The sequence below is a fragment of the Parasteatoda tepidariorum genome, chromosome 2 (assembly GCF_982258835.1).
Source record: "Parasteatoda tepidariorum strain Cologne lab strain chromosome 2, Ptep-v5.0, whole genome shotgun sequence".
In the NCBI taxonomy this organism is placed as follows: Eukaryota; Metazoa; Arthropoda; class Arachnida; order Araneae; family Theridiidae; genus Parasteatoda; species Parasteatoda tepidariorum.
The window spans coordinates 5,209,931-5,226,559 of NC_141756.1; the positions used below are offsets into that span (position 1 = coordinate 5,209,931).

Sequence of the window (16,629 nt, forward strand, 5' to 3'; positions counted from 1 at the left end):
AGACCGTAAAAACCTTTACACTCTCTGGAGATCTAGTTCACCTTTTTTTCCTTTTGCGAGGAGAAAAATGTTTTTACGGTCATCGATTGGGTTAAAATAACTTTTTTTTTCTTGAATTGTACAGTTTCTGTGGTACTAGATTAACACGGAGCGATAAACTTAAATCTTACTTTTATTGTTAAGCCTATAAATTTTGTGATTCGGAAATCGTTTTACGAAAAATCATCAAATTGATCCAAGATAAAGTAATAGTATACGACCCGTAATAAAAAAATTTAAAACCTCTTTTCTTTAAGAAGGTAGGAAATGAGACCTCATAATAAGAACGCATATTTGGCTAACTGATACAAATTTACTATTTATGGCAAAAGATAAGCTTTCGACTTTTTATTTGTTCATTTAAAAATCCATGAAGACTCGAGTAAAATTCATTGTGTGGAATAAATTCCATCTCTTAAAATAAATCATCTTCAAATCGCTACAACATTGACATCCTGAAAATCAACGTGCAATATATTGGACAAATTTAATAAAATTTTATCAATTAAAGAAAAATTTAAGATTATTTAATCAGTTTGTTTGTTGTTATAAGAAGATTTTCTAAATAAAAATATAATTAAATTTATCCTCATGAGTGTTAGCTTTTAATTAGAATAAAAAAATCATAAGAAAGGTCAGAAATTCGACTCAAGTAACGTTTGAAACAAATATATCGCATTTCAAACAATTAAATAGGTAGATTAATAGCCGAAAGCTGATTTAAAATTCAAGTCATTTTAAGTACAAACCTTATGAACACCTTATCTAAATAACTCGAATAAGGTACTTTCGATAATAACATACGGTCTAATATATGCTCCAAAAGTGTCTTCGGATCATGCATGGAGTCCATTAATGTATCTCTAGTACAACGTCAACAATCAAAACCAAATTTTCAGTCCACAGCACCATCTGTTCATTGTTTGCGTGTGTATATAGAATATATATATACATATATATATATATATATATATATATATATATATATATATATATATATATATATATATATATATATATATATATATATATATATATATATATATATATATATATATATATATATATATATATATCAGGGGTCTGTTTAGATGAAATTTGGGTCCGTTAGCGGACCCTTCACAAAATATCTTTTCATAAAAACGGACCCTTCACAAAATATTTTAACTTAAAAACGGACCTTTCACAAAATGATTTTTCTTTTAATTGGACCCTTCACAAATTTGTTTATCTTCATTATTATTTTGTTAATCGAATAAACCCTTTCCAGGGCAGGAAATAAGAAAGATGGATGTAAACGAATTAAGTTTTGTCTTCGGCAGACGATTCTTCCATTATTCGTCCGAAATTAATATTCTGCGTTCAGCAATATAGGTTAAATACCAAATATTTGTATGTTGCATCTCTAATTAAGAAGCAGCAATTGTTGGTTATTTTTTAAAATTTAATTATTTTAATATTATAATTTTACAGTGTTGAGCATAATCTTGTATGTCTTTACAATTTAAAAACTCCTTAAAAAAAATTTTTTTTTTCAATAACGGACCCTATTTGCACAAATTCATAAAAGCGGACCCTGGTTGAAAGAATGTGAGTAATTTTTTCACAATTTCACGAAAAACGGACCTTTCACAAAATGTCTGGACAGACCCCTGTATATATAAAATTCATAATCAGTTTATACCTAAACGTACTAAGCTTTACATTTAAACATATTGAGACATAGCTTTTTGTGCGTCCGTAAATACCTATACTATAAATAAGAATTATTGTTTTGTATGGCATTGCTTTGTTATGCTACTGAAATTTAAAAAAACTGTTATCATAATAATAACTGTTAATTTTGCAGGCTCCGTGTCAGGTGGAGCTGGAGACATGGATTAACAGTATACATTCGGCATGTGCAGCGGCCTTTGCAAGGCACCGGGGTAAAACGGGGACTCTTCATTTACTTCAAGAAGAAATATTTAGACTAGAAAAAGAAATAGAGTCTGTGAGTACTGATTTTCTTTCAGAATTATTTCATATTTTAATACATTTTTGTCCTTTTTTATTTTTAGTATTATTTATTGAATTTTGTACTCTTCAAAAAATTCTGGACAAAATTACGATAAGTGCAGGTTCTTTTTTAATGCAAAATCCCATTTTTACCCTAAAGATGTCACGAACCAAGAAATCTGATAGACCGCTATTTTTGCAGTAATAATTACAGTAAAATCTCTCAATCACTTAAATTGAATAAATATTACTGTAAAAATTACGCTATAATATTTTACGGTGAAAATGAATTTTACGGATGATGCATCGAAAGTACCTGTACTTTTCAAAGTGTTGGTATTGTAATTAACTATTTTTTAGCTGCAACCTTAAAAATTTTAAAGAGCATGCAAGTAATGTATGAATAAAATTTGAATACACTCATTTAGAAATTATAGTTGAAGTCTCAAAGGTAACATTTAAAAGAAAGAAGCCCTTTGTGATAAATCTATTTATTTATTTATTTATTTATTTGGAAATTTCTAGTGATTTCTTTTTAAAAATTTCTAATTTATTTTTTCGTGGGAATAATGCATTTTTCACGTCATTTTAGCGCTAGACTATGTACAACTTACAATTACATAATTTTCAGTTGTACAGTACATTATTTTTCAACACCAATTTAAAAAATTGACAATGATTTGGTATTTACAATACATTGTTAATATTACTGCATAGTGAAGGTACTTTGATATGTTATAGCAAAAATTGTAAAAACTCTTTATTTGCAATATAGTTACAGTAGACAAAAAAAAATAACTATATTCCTTATTTTTAATATACACTCACGGAAAAAAAAATTAGCGCACCAAGAAAGAGTCGTCAAAATGAAACGACATTTTACATACGTAATAACTACTTTGATATAAGTAAATGATTAGAAAATCAAAGAATAACGATAATCTTTGATTTTTCTAATCATTTACTTATATCAAAGTTGTCATTGCGTATGTAAAATTTCGTTTCATTTTGACGACTCTTTCTTGGTGCGCTAATTTTTTTGTCCATGAGTGTATATTAGTATTTCCTTATTTTTAACATATATTAGCAATATATAATTTCTAATATTATTACAGAGAAAAACATTATGTTAAAATTATCGTAATGGCATTTATGGTTGGGTAATAAAACCAAAATATAGGGTATCTAAGCTATTCATTCGGTAATTTTTCAGTGTGGTAACATTTTACCGGAAATTCTCAAAATTATAGTTTTTATTGTATAAAAATGCAAAACTCTAAAGCAAATTAAACCAAATAAATGATTTTTACTCGATATTCTAATTTATCTTAATAAAACTACCAAATTTTACCACATTCACAATCAAATAGCATGACAAAAAATATTTTTTATTATTAATTTCGACAAAAACCTTTAGTAAAACTTTTTTACCACATTCTGGAAGTTTTGATAATATTTTTTTCTCAACATATGACAAGTTATACGGTTCTGTAGGATTGAATAATGTGTAAATAGAGCCAAACACATCGATTTGTTTACAGGAGATTCGCTATTTACTTTTTAGTTCATAAAATTTTTCTTTATTACAACTAAACTTGTGATTCAAAATACAATTTAGTGACTTATACTTAATACCTCATGCAATTCGAATCTCACTTTAAAATAACTAATTCCTCAAAATATATCTATGCTTATCTGTAGTTTTGCGATGTTCTTTATATTTACTAGTGCTTAAATACGACAAACCACTATTGGACGCCTTCTGACTCTATACATTTATTTTGGTTCGATAATTTTGCTTCTCTAGTTTTTGCCTCATTTAAAGCAAAATTTACAGATATGGCTTTTAATTTTTTTTACCGTACTCGAAATTATTAAAATTTTCACTGCAAATACAGGGTGTTTATGATTAACGATGTACTGTCAAGAGACTGTAAAAAAAGTTTTACAGTCTTTACCTCTTCGCCTTAGCTTTACCCAGCCATCGCTGGGATTCGAACCCAGTTCACATCATTGAAAGGCGAACACTGTAGTAGATAGTAAAAAATCGGTTTTGAGTCCCCAGTAGAAAAAGAACATAATTACCCATTGAAACGCCGGATAACAGGAACTGTATGTTCCCCATCTTTTTTACAAGCATTTAAAATTAAATTACAAGTGCCATTTGTTAGCTTAATTATCATATCTTTTAAAGCAATCGTCCTCTAGCATTTTATTTTTAGAACAGAGCATCTATCAGTCAATTTTTGAATTATTTCACCAAAAGTATATCTAATGATAGTCACAGTGGCTCTTTCATACGCTACTTTTGAAAATGTAACTTAAATTACAAAAACCTACAGCAAGAAAAAATAATAATAATAATAGTGGACAAAGTCCAAAGTGTCCGTGGTATATTGTTTTATGATATTGGATTTTGACAGCCCTCTACTTTTCCTACCTGTAACAAAATAGCATTCAAACATTCTATAATTGATTAAATGTGTTGTTGCAGGACTCCCGAATGAAGCACATGGCGGAACTACAACTGACCGTGGTGGCTGACTCGGACAGCAGGCAGTCACTTACCGGTCAGATCGGACAGTGGGAGGAGAATCTGGAGCGTCTCCACTGTGAACAATTCAGGCTCAGGTGCTACATGTCCTCTCTACAGAATTCCGAACTTCCTAATCCGAAAGTGAGTTTTCATCTTCAGATATACCTTTCAAATTACGTCATCGTAAGTAAATCGTGGCCAATCAGATTCGATACACCCGCGTGACGTCTTTTACAGGTATTTAATTAAATCTGATTTAAATCACATGGTTAGGCAGAATTACTTCACTTCTTCTCGAGTTGCAAGTAACCAATGAGATACCTGCAAGGGACATAGTGGGGATATCTCGATCCTGATGAGTTGTTGAAACGTAGAATTAGTTTTCGTAAGCGACTGTTCTTCTTATTCTATTTCGAGTAAGCTGAGCCCGTCAAGTATCAATTCTCTCAAATAACACAATCCATATTCCTTCACAGCGATTTCAATTCCTTCATTATATATTTCTTACTTGGCACAAAAAAGACACGAAGCCATGTAAAACATTAACTAATTATGCATCGAAGCTGCTAGGTACACAGAACAAAAATATATCACGTGTACAATAAAATACATAAACAAATAATAAATCTCTAAGTTAAGTAAAAGACGCAGACGAGAAGGAATTCAGCAAATTCAGTGTACGAGATACTGTGTTTCATTTAATTAACTTCACGTGAATTAACATTCTATTTTATATGGAGAAATTTAGCTCAACTTGAATGCGCCATTTTGCTTAAAAGCGATCAGCTGGTGTTGACATCATAAGTCACACTTGTGGGTATTCGTGATCTTCTTCTTCCAAAAGTACAAGAACAGAATTACGAATGGTTGGTAACGTTTTTTAATAAATGAATTTAGTGAGAGTTTCAACGTCATAAATGACTCATTTTATGTAATTTTGATGTTGGAATGGAGAGTACATCTCAGAGAATATTTGATTGAACATGCAAAAAGTAGAAATAAAAATTTTATATACTTTGAGAACTTGATTTTATACACTTTATATTTCTGAGAATAGTTTTGTTCCAATAAATTGGTTACTTTTTATTTTAAAAAATTTCATTTTTCTCTATTTTCCTCTGTTTTTGAAACATTTAAATATACTTATATTTTTTTAACATATAACATTAACCAAGCACTGTTTAAAAAAAGGTTAACTTGTCCAGCAATAATCTATTCTTCATTCCTCAGAATTACGATTAAACATTCACGAATGTAACAGAAAAACATCGCATATGTGTGACTAATGGATTTAAGTACTGATTCACACGTAATCCTCTAAAAAAACATCACTGTGATTTTTTTAATTAGGTAGTATGCACATGCGAGAACATATTTCTAAAAGTTCAAATTGAAATTCTTTGAAATTTTGGTCACAAAGTTTGACTAAACGTGATTGAAATAGCTAGAAGAAACAAAACTAGTTTAAAACACCATCATTAAAAATAAACAAAACAACGTTTACAGCTAAGTGTCTATGGATTTCCTGATCAAGAGTGCATTTTCAACTGTCTGAGGATCGTTTTCCGCGAAGCTTGTCATTTAGTTTTATGCAGATGGTGTTTCTAGAAATTTGAATTAATATTTGCTATTGAAATAGGTTCAATAAAACTTCTAAAGAGTAGGTGTGAAAAAATGTTCCTCATTCAGTTATTTTCAGCTATTTAAGTAGTCTAACTCGTACCATTGATTTATCTATCATTGTAAAATCTATTACTTAGTTATTCTGAGTATAGTCATTGTTTAAATTGAACTTACTAGTTGCTTTATAAAATATGCTAACTCTTAATAGTTGCTTGCTTTCTAATGTTAGTTAATAATGGAAAGTGTTATTGTTATATGCTTTGATATGTTCCTCAAATTTGTGATGTTGTTCTTGTAGAGCTTACTGACACATGTGTCGAAAGGTACGAAGAGCATATTGAACAAATTGGGTGTCTTCACTGTGTCTTCCTTCCACGCCTTCATCTGCGCTCGCAGCCCTTCCTTACTCACCAATCTACTGTCTGGGAGGGGAGCCACAAAACGGAGACCTCGCTTACCTCTCTCCAGGTCCAACAGCAGCAAGTGAGTTATTTATCTTATTTCAAGCCATTCTTTATAAATACACACAAAAAAGGGCTAAAAAAGAATAAAAGAAAAACGATATTAACAAAGAAACCAAGAAAAAAATTTTTAAAGAGAAGAAAAAATACTTTTATAAATAAAATGTTTAAAATTTTAAATGAAAATTGAAAGGTCGGAAAATGAAACAAGGAAAAAGATATGATACCGTCATCAGCTCACACGATTATATCCGCAAAATGGAGTGCTTTCTAACATTGTATTAATGTAGCCAAAGTAAAATTTATCAAATTAAATTAAAGCATAAAGAAAAATGAAGGTAATTTGTACTCGGTTGTTTTTAAAACCTTATTTCCAGTTTAAATTTCATGTTATATTTGAAATCTTGAAGAATTTGTTTCCATTAAAAGAGTTAAACATAGTTAAAAGTTGTAATTATAATAAAATTCTTGGTTGAAATATTTTTAATTATAATGATATTAACAAAAATTTAGAAAAATGAAAAGATCCGATTACGAATGTCTCTGTGAAGAAGAGAAATATTTTAAATTGCTTGTGATTTAAGTATTTTAATGTTAAAAGGAAAACAATGTAGACCCATTTACCATATATCAATTAGTAAAATTCTAAAATGCGTTCTTAATGATATCAATTTTTGTTAAACTATATCAAATAGATTCTGTTTACCTTTAAGTATGTTAACAGAATGGAAATGGGCTGTTTATTATTATTTTAAAAACTTTCCTTTAATAATAAGGATAATTTAAATAACAGTAACAATTCAACAAATGTTTCTAAAATTGATCGATCACTTAAGAAACTTCAAAATAATTTTGTAACTACCCCTATAGACAAAGCTAAGAACAATTATGCAATCTTCTGCAAAAAAATTTCTATGTTGAACATTTAAATAAGGAGTAAGAAAATGGTAAAAATTTTTCGCTTAGTAATTTAAATAATTATAATAATATCATTAAAAAAATTTAGTTTACTCTAAGAGGTTAAAATTAATAATCTACAATTTCCATGCTTAATTATCAGTCGAAATATTTCATAAAATTCCTATTAAATTTAGAACAAAAACTTATGTGTCTAATACTTACTTAACTAAAGCTGGCATTATTTTCTGTAAATACTTAAATAAAATTACTAACAATATTATTAAAGAAGATGTTTCTTGGATTATCACTAATAATCTACCCATTTCAGAACTTATTAAACGAAATAAAATTAATTCTATCGCGACTTTTAATTTCCAAAGATCTCTTCAATAGCATTTCCCTTTCCTGAACGAAAAGATGTTATTTTTTACTTTGATTAAAAAATATCCATCATTACGATTTTAATTATTGGGAAATTCTAATTAATATTTCTCTTTTTAATAATTATCTTTACAATGGAAAACGTATTTTTGTTCAAATAAATGGAATACAACAAGGATTCAAGTTTTCAACACTTCCAGTTAACTTATTTAATCACTTTTATGAAAAACATATCACTCTTAATATTAAATTTGCCTTTAGATTTACTTATGATTTAATTATCTATAATTTTTAAAATTATACATTTTGTAATATAATATTTACCTCGAGGAATTGATCTTGCTTCGTAATCATGACGATAACATTAATTTTATTTTTCTGGTTTTAAATATTAAAAGAAAATATCTACATTACATCATTGACTTAACGGTAAAAGGATTTATTTTAAATTTAGTATAAATAAACTAATTACATGAAATTCTAATTTTTATAAAAAACATTTTCTTAAATACTATTTTATCAAATAAATAGAATTAAAAGAATTTGTAGTAATGCTTATTCATCCAAAAAACAAATCAACAAATTCTTCTAAAATTATCCAACTAATGTAATTAAATTCCATATGAAATCATTGAGCTAATGTGTGTGTTATCATTACTAATGAATTTATAACAAACTTCTTTGTTAACTAATTTTATATTTTTACCATGTGCAAATCCAATTCAGACAAATCCGTGGCTTCTAACATTTAATGAATTTTTTTCTGTAAATGCTAATAATTTCTTTAAAAATCATCAAAATTAAAGTTCGACCTTTCATTAATAACTTTGAATTATCCATTTAACTGTATTTGTATCAAGAAAATGAATAAAAAAACCATATAAAATAAGATCTATTTGGAAGAATCTTTCTAAATTTAATTGTTTTTGATATTGCGCAAAATTCCTTGAATGATCAACTGAAACCAAAATAAATGGAAGCAAGTCATTTGTTTTTCTTTTTCCTTCCGGTTAATAAACATAAATTCGAAATTACACAGCGCTTGTATTCCAAGAAAATATATTCAAACTAAACCAGCGTATAATTGAATCGGGAGATTGAAACAAATCCAAATCTTCTGTCCTACATTCGATTCAACAAAATATACTTCAGTCGCAATCATTGAAATTCATTTCCTTTGTACGAGAAGCGGATTTTAAATAACGGAACAAGTTTTGTTTACCTTTACCTGTCATTTACTGTGAGTAAATAGCAGCACATTATGTTGGGTATTACATAAAAAGGTTACGTTTAGGAGACCGACAGTTTCGTGCCCTAATTTGTTTTTAAAAAAGAAACCAAGCTAAGTTAAAATCTCATGAGCTCAACGTTTTGAGTCGAATCCATAGAGTTAAACGTCGTAAAATTGTTAACAGAACGTAGGAAAATTTATGAAAGTATCGTTTCTCGTTGTTCATCAATCAAATCAACAACTCTAATGAAGAGAGAAAAGGGATGATTATAATATTAAGGGAGATATCGCACTTATGGTCATCTTCCGTATGCTCCAGTACGTAAGATTGAAACTACTGCGCATGCTCTCATTTGTTTCAGATGCTACATATCTCTACGTTATGTTGACGTGATTCACGCTGCAGACACAAAGCTACAAGTTTATAGCTGTTAAATGTTGTTTTCTGTTTAAGCCTTTTCGAACTAAAAACATCATGGAATGCGAATTCGAATAAATGTATTGATGAAATTTCGAAATGAATCATGTGATCTTACAAGAATTGGTTCATTCAATAAAAAAATAATTTTAATGGTTTTTGTTTAATATTATGGTTGTCTAATGGCACTAGTCTCACTTTAAACTAAATATATTTTCGCTATTTTAATATTATAAATTATATTTATTTTAACAATACAATTTAGTTAAATAAAGTTAAATAATCAATAGAAGTTCAATAATATTGTTTTCAATATTAATAATAATAATAAGCTGCATTGCTGAATTCATCAAAATCTGTAATCTACCAAATTTTCCTGCTAAATTTTCCTTCTCAAATTTTCCGCCCGCAGTTTTGTGTAAAGTAAAGCATTTCGAATCGTATGCCACAGCTTTAAAGAGATAGTCTACTTACAAGTTCGATACAAGTTCCGGATCCAGCTCGCATCGCCCACTTTTCTTGACCTTAAATTAAAGTTTACGTCTTAAATATAAATTTTTACTCACGAAGCCTATCTTATTTTCTGATATTGTTAAGTCATAAGTAATTGTAATAAGCAATAAAATAACCATTCATTTTAAACTACTATTCTTTAAATAAAAATACAATAACATTCCATTGATTCGAAATGTTATTTCTTCAAAATATCGCATAAGACACTAAAAATTGTTTTGCTTATCTGTCTTGTTTTTTAGAAGATCCCTCAGCCTTTCGGCTAATTCAAGCCAAAGCACAGAGCTTCCTACACTGATCGGTCGAACTGTCAAAGTGCTTCTTCCAGAGGGACAGGTAACAGTACTCAATTTTTTTTAAAATAATATTTTGTTTTGCTCGAAAGTAATAATTATAAGTAATTTAATGAAAAGTGCTTATAACGAATTTGTAAGATTGTATGATTTACAAATTTAATAAACTCAGATATAACGTCAGCTAAAAGCAAAATTAATTATTAATTTCAGATGAATGTTTTCATAAAACATAAAAAAGTTTAAGTAAAGCTTTTTTGCATAAAAAAAAGTTTTAATATGAATGTTCCATGAAACATAAAAAAGTTTTGGTTCAGATTTTTTTTATGTAAAATGTCCAGTAAAAATACTTCAATCTGTTTTTTGTTATGAAATTAAAAAAATAAAATAAAGAACTTAAAATAAAGCAAAAAGTTAAGAAATGATGTCTCAAAATGAATAAATTAACTTAAAAACTTCATTCGCTTCAAAAATATGCAAATAGGAAATAAAAATGTTTCAAGAGCTCGAAAACAGGCACCCGTTTTCAAAACTTGCCAGACGTAAATGAGGAGAATTAAAAGTTCCTTACTACCTCTCCATAGCACGTGGAAATGCATTTAACCTTGATTTGCCTCATTTGGCCTCTGAGATTTTTCTTGTTCTGTATTTTTCTTTTTCTCGGTTGTTTTTCTAGTTATGTTTCCACTTTTATTTTTCCATTTTTTATTGGCTACTTCATTTTTTTTTAAGTTTCAAATCACTTTTTCTTCTCATTCACATCAGACAAATCTTGAAAATCCCCGTCTGTTTTTGAGCGCTTGAAACATGTCGACTGTTATTTCCAGTTTGTACATTTTTGAAGTGAAGGAAGTTTTTAATCGAGTAATATCTTGCCGCTTCAGTTTCTTCGGGATTATTTATTTAATAAATCAAATGACTGTTTTCACATTTCTTATAAAAAAATTTAAAAAATAAAAAGAAATTATTTTTGAGTTTAGAGTACAGCTTAAGTTACGAAAACAGTTTCCATCAAACACGAGAATATTCCACGGTGTTTGAAGAAAGTATTTAAAGCAACCTATTTTTGAGCGGAAAACACTAAAAAGAGTTTGATGGATTTTTTTCTGATTTCCATATCTATTATCACAGATTTTATCTCTGAAATTGTTAAGCAAGAGATTTATCTAGAGCTTATATTTTCCTTTAACCCCCCTGTATATTCCGATGGGAGTAATCTAGGTATGGTCCATAAAAATATAGAATAAGATTAATAATAATTCGCATACTTCCGAATTGTAGTTTATATCTTAAATGGGTCGTCCACTCCGTCATTTACTTTTAATGGAGGAAACGAAAAAAAAAATAATGGGCTGTTTCTTTCTCTGTTATTATCATATATTATACTTTGCCTAAAGAGCATTTGCAACTGTACCCAATACCTAGACATTGTATACAGTACCTTAATAAGGTATAAAATAATACTTTGCCAAAAAAGCATTTGTCATTGCATACAATGTCCAGTCTTTGCTTACAATACCTAGACATTATTGCAATGCCTGGTCATTGTATAAAATGCTTAGCTATTATATACAATGCTTTGAAAAAGAGCATCATTACAATTTGCCAAAAGCGCAGTTAACATTATATGCAATTGTATATATTACGTACAAGCACATTGTATGCAGAGTCGTGGTGGCTCAGGGGATAGAGCACTCACCTCCCAATGGGGTGAGCCAGGTAATAAATAATATTCTTCTTCTTCTTTTCTCAGTCTGTGACGGTGTGTGTTCGTGATAACATGACAGTAGAAGATGTTTTGTGGAGTGCTTGCCTGAAGAAACAGCTCGCCCCTTCAGATCATTTCCTGCATATCAAACAGGACAACGACAAATACTACACACCAGCTCCCACTGAACTCTTCGATCAACTGGTATTACTCTCTTTTATTTTTAAATAAACTACCACTCTAAGAAAGGCATACTCAAATATCACAAAACTTTCTTCGTTTTTGACGAAACCATTTTCTGGATCGAGCGAATTCTCTTCGAGCGAATTTCTCGTCAGAATGACGAAACAACTGGTGTCACTTCTTCGAGAAAACTAATTTCGTCAAAACTAAATAATTAATATTTCGCCATTCTATTTTTTACCAAAAAAAGTATCTAACTTTTCTAATTATCATTTTATCGTGGCCACCCTATAAGTGGATTAATGTCTTTCTAATAATACAATTCTAATAATGGCTCAGGGGATAGAGCGTTCGCTTTCTAATAAGGTGAACCGGGGTTCGATCACGGCGATGGCTGGTCGATACGAATTCCGCATCCGGCTTGCACCGACCACAATGCTGACGTGAAATATCCTCAGTGGTAGACGGATCATGGATTAGAGTCCCCTTGCCGTCAGGCTAACCGTGAGAGGTTCTCGTGGTCTTCCCCTCCATGTAACGCAAATGCGGGTTCGTTCCATCAGAAAGTCCTCCACGAAGGCAAATTTCTCCCAATACTTGATCCAGGAGTTTCCTTGTCTTCTGGATCGGGTTCAAAATTAACAGGCTACGGAGTTGAATATTCGTAGTCGTAAACCCATAAAATTGAGTCGGCTGTTTAACGACGGTCGTAGAATATAAAATAACAATACAAGAAGGACAGATCGAGCACATACCCGTTCTCAGCATCTTCCTGCTACGAGACCTTGACCACCATACAGTCCGATCGGCTTAATTCGTCACTTTATTATCGATCGTCTAGTCTTCATTCAAGTTTCGTAATTCTTGTTGACCAACTGCCACACTGCACCAGGAGCATTTTTCTAGTTGAAGAAACATTTTCGTCATGTATGTGAGAGTTTGCATTTCGTTACAAATCACGTGATTTCGTGACGAAATTATTCTTCAAATTAACGAAACTCAAAATGCTCAAGGACTGCTGAATTGTCGAAAGTGAGAGCTGTCTTTCTGAGAGTGTAGTCGACCGATTTCGCTTAAATTTTGTATTTCCTTATATAAAATTATATTCTTTAAAACGATGTAAAAATTTATAAACCTTACAATAAATTCAAAATTGCTTTGACAATTATTAAGTAAAATGATAAAATAATTATTTTTTAAAAAAAAATTTGCGAGGACTTATTTAATTGTGTGTAATGCAAATTTTTTAATTGTGTGTAAGGGATTTTCGTTTCACTTAAAAAGAATCAAACTAAACTAAACAAAATATTATCCTGAGTAACTTTTGTTCTCATAAACGGATTTACACAAATGAAGTGCCAATCTTTATGGTTTAAAGTTTTTAATTGAAACAAGTTAAGTACTTAGTTCTAACTGTTAATTAAGTTACGGAATCAGCCACAAAATCGTACTTTCTCTAAATACATATGCCTTTATTCAATGGATTTGTATTTTTTCCCAATGAAATGTGAACGGGATATTGAATTCGCAAAAGTATTGTCCAAATAGTTTAGGCTTAAGAACTGTCAAAAATTTGGGTCCCGATTGTAAGTTGCCCGTTTAACCACCACTCACTTGCAACAATGTTGATAAAAAAAATCATCTTATATTCACCCTATAGATAAAGAAAGAAGGTGAAGATGTGTTTTAATTTTGTATCAAGGACGTGGCAGAGAGCTGGTATGAATAAAACATATAATCGATGTTGAAATAATGCCAATGAACAAGTGTTCAATAAATTTGATGAAATCCTATTGGAAAGAGACTGTTTTTATATATTTAAAAAATAGAAGATTTTACATTGGTCTTGTAACTTTCACATTTTACTTAAATATAATGACCCATAACAAAAAATATAATGTAGACAAGAATTTTTTTTTTTAAATGTTACATTTTGCAAACTAAACTATTAAACATTTACTCTATTAAACATTTCAATTTTTCATTATTTTCGACAAATATTTCATTATTTTCGTAGCAGTCATTCAACATGATACTCGTCTACTTTTGTACTTTAACTGTTCAATTCTGTATTAATATTATGTGTGTATCTTATTCATCGCGTGAGACTAAATTTCATCCTATTGTTTACACCAAATAGTGTCATAAATCACTTTTTTAAATAAATAATTCATTTTCAGATCTTTCAGATTTCATTTTGTTGCCATTTTTAAAACTGAATCTTCATGTTTTAGGTCACGAGAACATCATTTGTTTTATCCCTATCTCAAAAAAGCGACATCGAAATGAATATATTACTCTGTGCGTGACAGAAAAGGAAAGATAAGGGGGAGAGAGAGACATATCAATAATAATGGCACAAATATAAAAACGGCATAATCTTGCTCTTTCAATTTTAATGATGAGAAAAAATGAAAGCCAATTTCCTAAAATAGGATTATTTAAAGTAATTTTATATAAATGATTTATTAGTGAAATAAGCATAAATAAATTATATATAATAAGGTTAATGGTCAAAACTTACTTTTTAAAGCTGCATGCAGGCAAAAAATGAACATTTCATCGGTGAATTTCGGAAAAATCTGGACTCAGCTCGAAATGCGTTTTTATGAAAATGATGCTCAAAATGTGTTTTTAAGAAAATGGGCATAGCTCGAAATGGGTGTTCACGGAAATGAGCGCTACTCAAAATACGTGTTCACAAAAAATGCGCCTTTTCAGTTTTCAACTCATTTAACAACAAAAGTTGAACTTCTTGCTTATTTAGCCACTAAGCATAATCATTACAAAGGTTGGACTTCGGGGTCATGGAAGTTATTACAGATGTAACTTATCAGGCATCTCTTCGTATTCAGAATACTAAAAAGTTTAAAAAATTTAAATTTTTACAACGACAATCTAATACCACAATAATGAATTTATAGGAACTTATAAAAAAAGCTGCTGATTTTTAATATCTCTTCAAAAAAGATTAATTTTTAAAAAAATATGCTATGTGACCTAGAAAAATGGACGGCATCACATGCTACCTTAAATTTTAATGGTCCGTGCCAAGTTTTTTTCCCACCTTATCTAAGCTACTTTAAGAACGATGAGAAAATTATCAAATACAGAAAAGAAAATATTTATATTTTGGTAAAAGTGTTATATTATTATACCTATATCATTATTAAGTGGGTATATTATTATTAATTAATTAATTAGAATTAGAATTTCCATAAGCAATTATAATTATAATTTTCGTTCCTTTAATTGATTAGTTACAATAATTTATAATTAATTTAAAATACATTATCCATAATAATTTGTAATTAACTTAATTATACTTATTTACAGTTAAAACAATAAGTATTTATAATTAAATTAATTACACATACGGTTACAGCAAACAATAATAAGAATGATAAAAATAATAATGATTTTCGATGACATATACTCTGGACCCAGTCAGTAAGAGTGATATGCAGCTTATAGGCGTCATTGGTGCGTTAAAGGTTATTACTTTGAAAAATAACTGACAAAAAGAAGACGAAAATACATATTTTTCCTGGCTTGAGTCAAACAAGAAGTAAAGTCTGTGACAAAAATTTCACAGCATCGTGCCTCAAATACTAATCGGTAGAAATAATATACAATCACTTATTGGCGTTTTTTTTCCGCATCAGCAGATTTGATTCTCAAAAATTAGAAAACTAATGAAGTGTCATTGTAGGCGTATGAAACGGTAGAAATCTGTGCCAAAGTCCTCTACCAAGTGGAACTCCTACGTTGCAGCCTGGAAGTTCTTTTCGGGTTTGGCGTGGAAGCGGAACTAATAGAGAACGCTGACCATCAGGACGAACTCTGTGTCTATGTGAGCAGAGTAGAGGAGAACAGCCAAGCTTGGGAACAAGGTAAAATAACATTTTAAAAACTATATAAAAAATAATGGAAAAAAAATTTTTTACTTAAAGATGGAACTGTTTTTTTCTTATTTTGTTATCTTTATACAGTTGCTTTAATTCTTGCAGCAATCGTTTCTAAAAGTTATTTTTAGGATCCAAAAGCCGATTAATGGCTTATCTATATTCCTCATAGTGCTTAGATCTTTTTTCGGCACTTATAGATTTCGCCGTTGCAGGGCAATGAAATCACCAATGAAAATGCAACTGTTTTTTTCTTTTTTTTTAATTGAATAAGTAAAAAATTAAACCAAATAAATAAAATAAACTCAATTTACTTGCGCCGGCAAAATAAATCAGTACCTTTTTTCGAAAATCAGTTTTATCCTTTGTACGACGCTATTTCTAAAAGATTTTACGTAGTACATATTGATTTCGGTCAAACTAAAGGAAGTAAAACTTTT

The 16,629-nt window shown here is 29.5% G+C and overlaps 1 protein-coding gene across 18 annotated transcripts in view; it reads left to right on the top strand.

Moving 5' to 3' along the window:
- LOC107446947 (protein still life, isoform SIF type 1) overlaps nucleotides 1-16,629 on the top strand; it is a 270,767-nt gene that overhangs the window by 209,150 nt on the left and 44,988 nt on the right. For 13 of the 18 annotated variants that reach the window (XM_071177065.2, XM_071177071.2, XM_071177067.2 and 10 more), the window contains 6 exons: nucleotides 1,889-2,032; nucleotides 4,532-4,714; nucleotides 6,495-6,679; nucleotides 10,343-10,436; nucleotides 12,147-12,305; nucleotides 15,997-16,177. In XM_071177065.2, the coding sequence (XP_071033166.2) occupies nucleotides 1,889-2,032; nucleotides 4,532-4,714; nucleotides 6,495-6,679; nucleotides 10,343-10,436; nucleotides 12,147-12,305; nucleotides 15,997-16,177 (946 nt within the window). The remainder of the gene's footprint in view (nucleotides 1-1,888; nucleotides 2,033-4,531; nucleotides 4,715-6,494; nucleotides 6,680-10,342; nucleotides 10,437-12,146; nucleotides 12,306-15,996; nucleotides 16,178-16,629) is intronic. The other 5 variants (XM_071177068.2, XM_087156792.1, XM_071177064.2 and 2 more) reach the window with 1 other exon arrangement.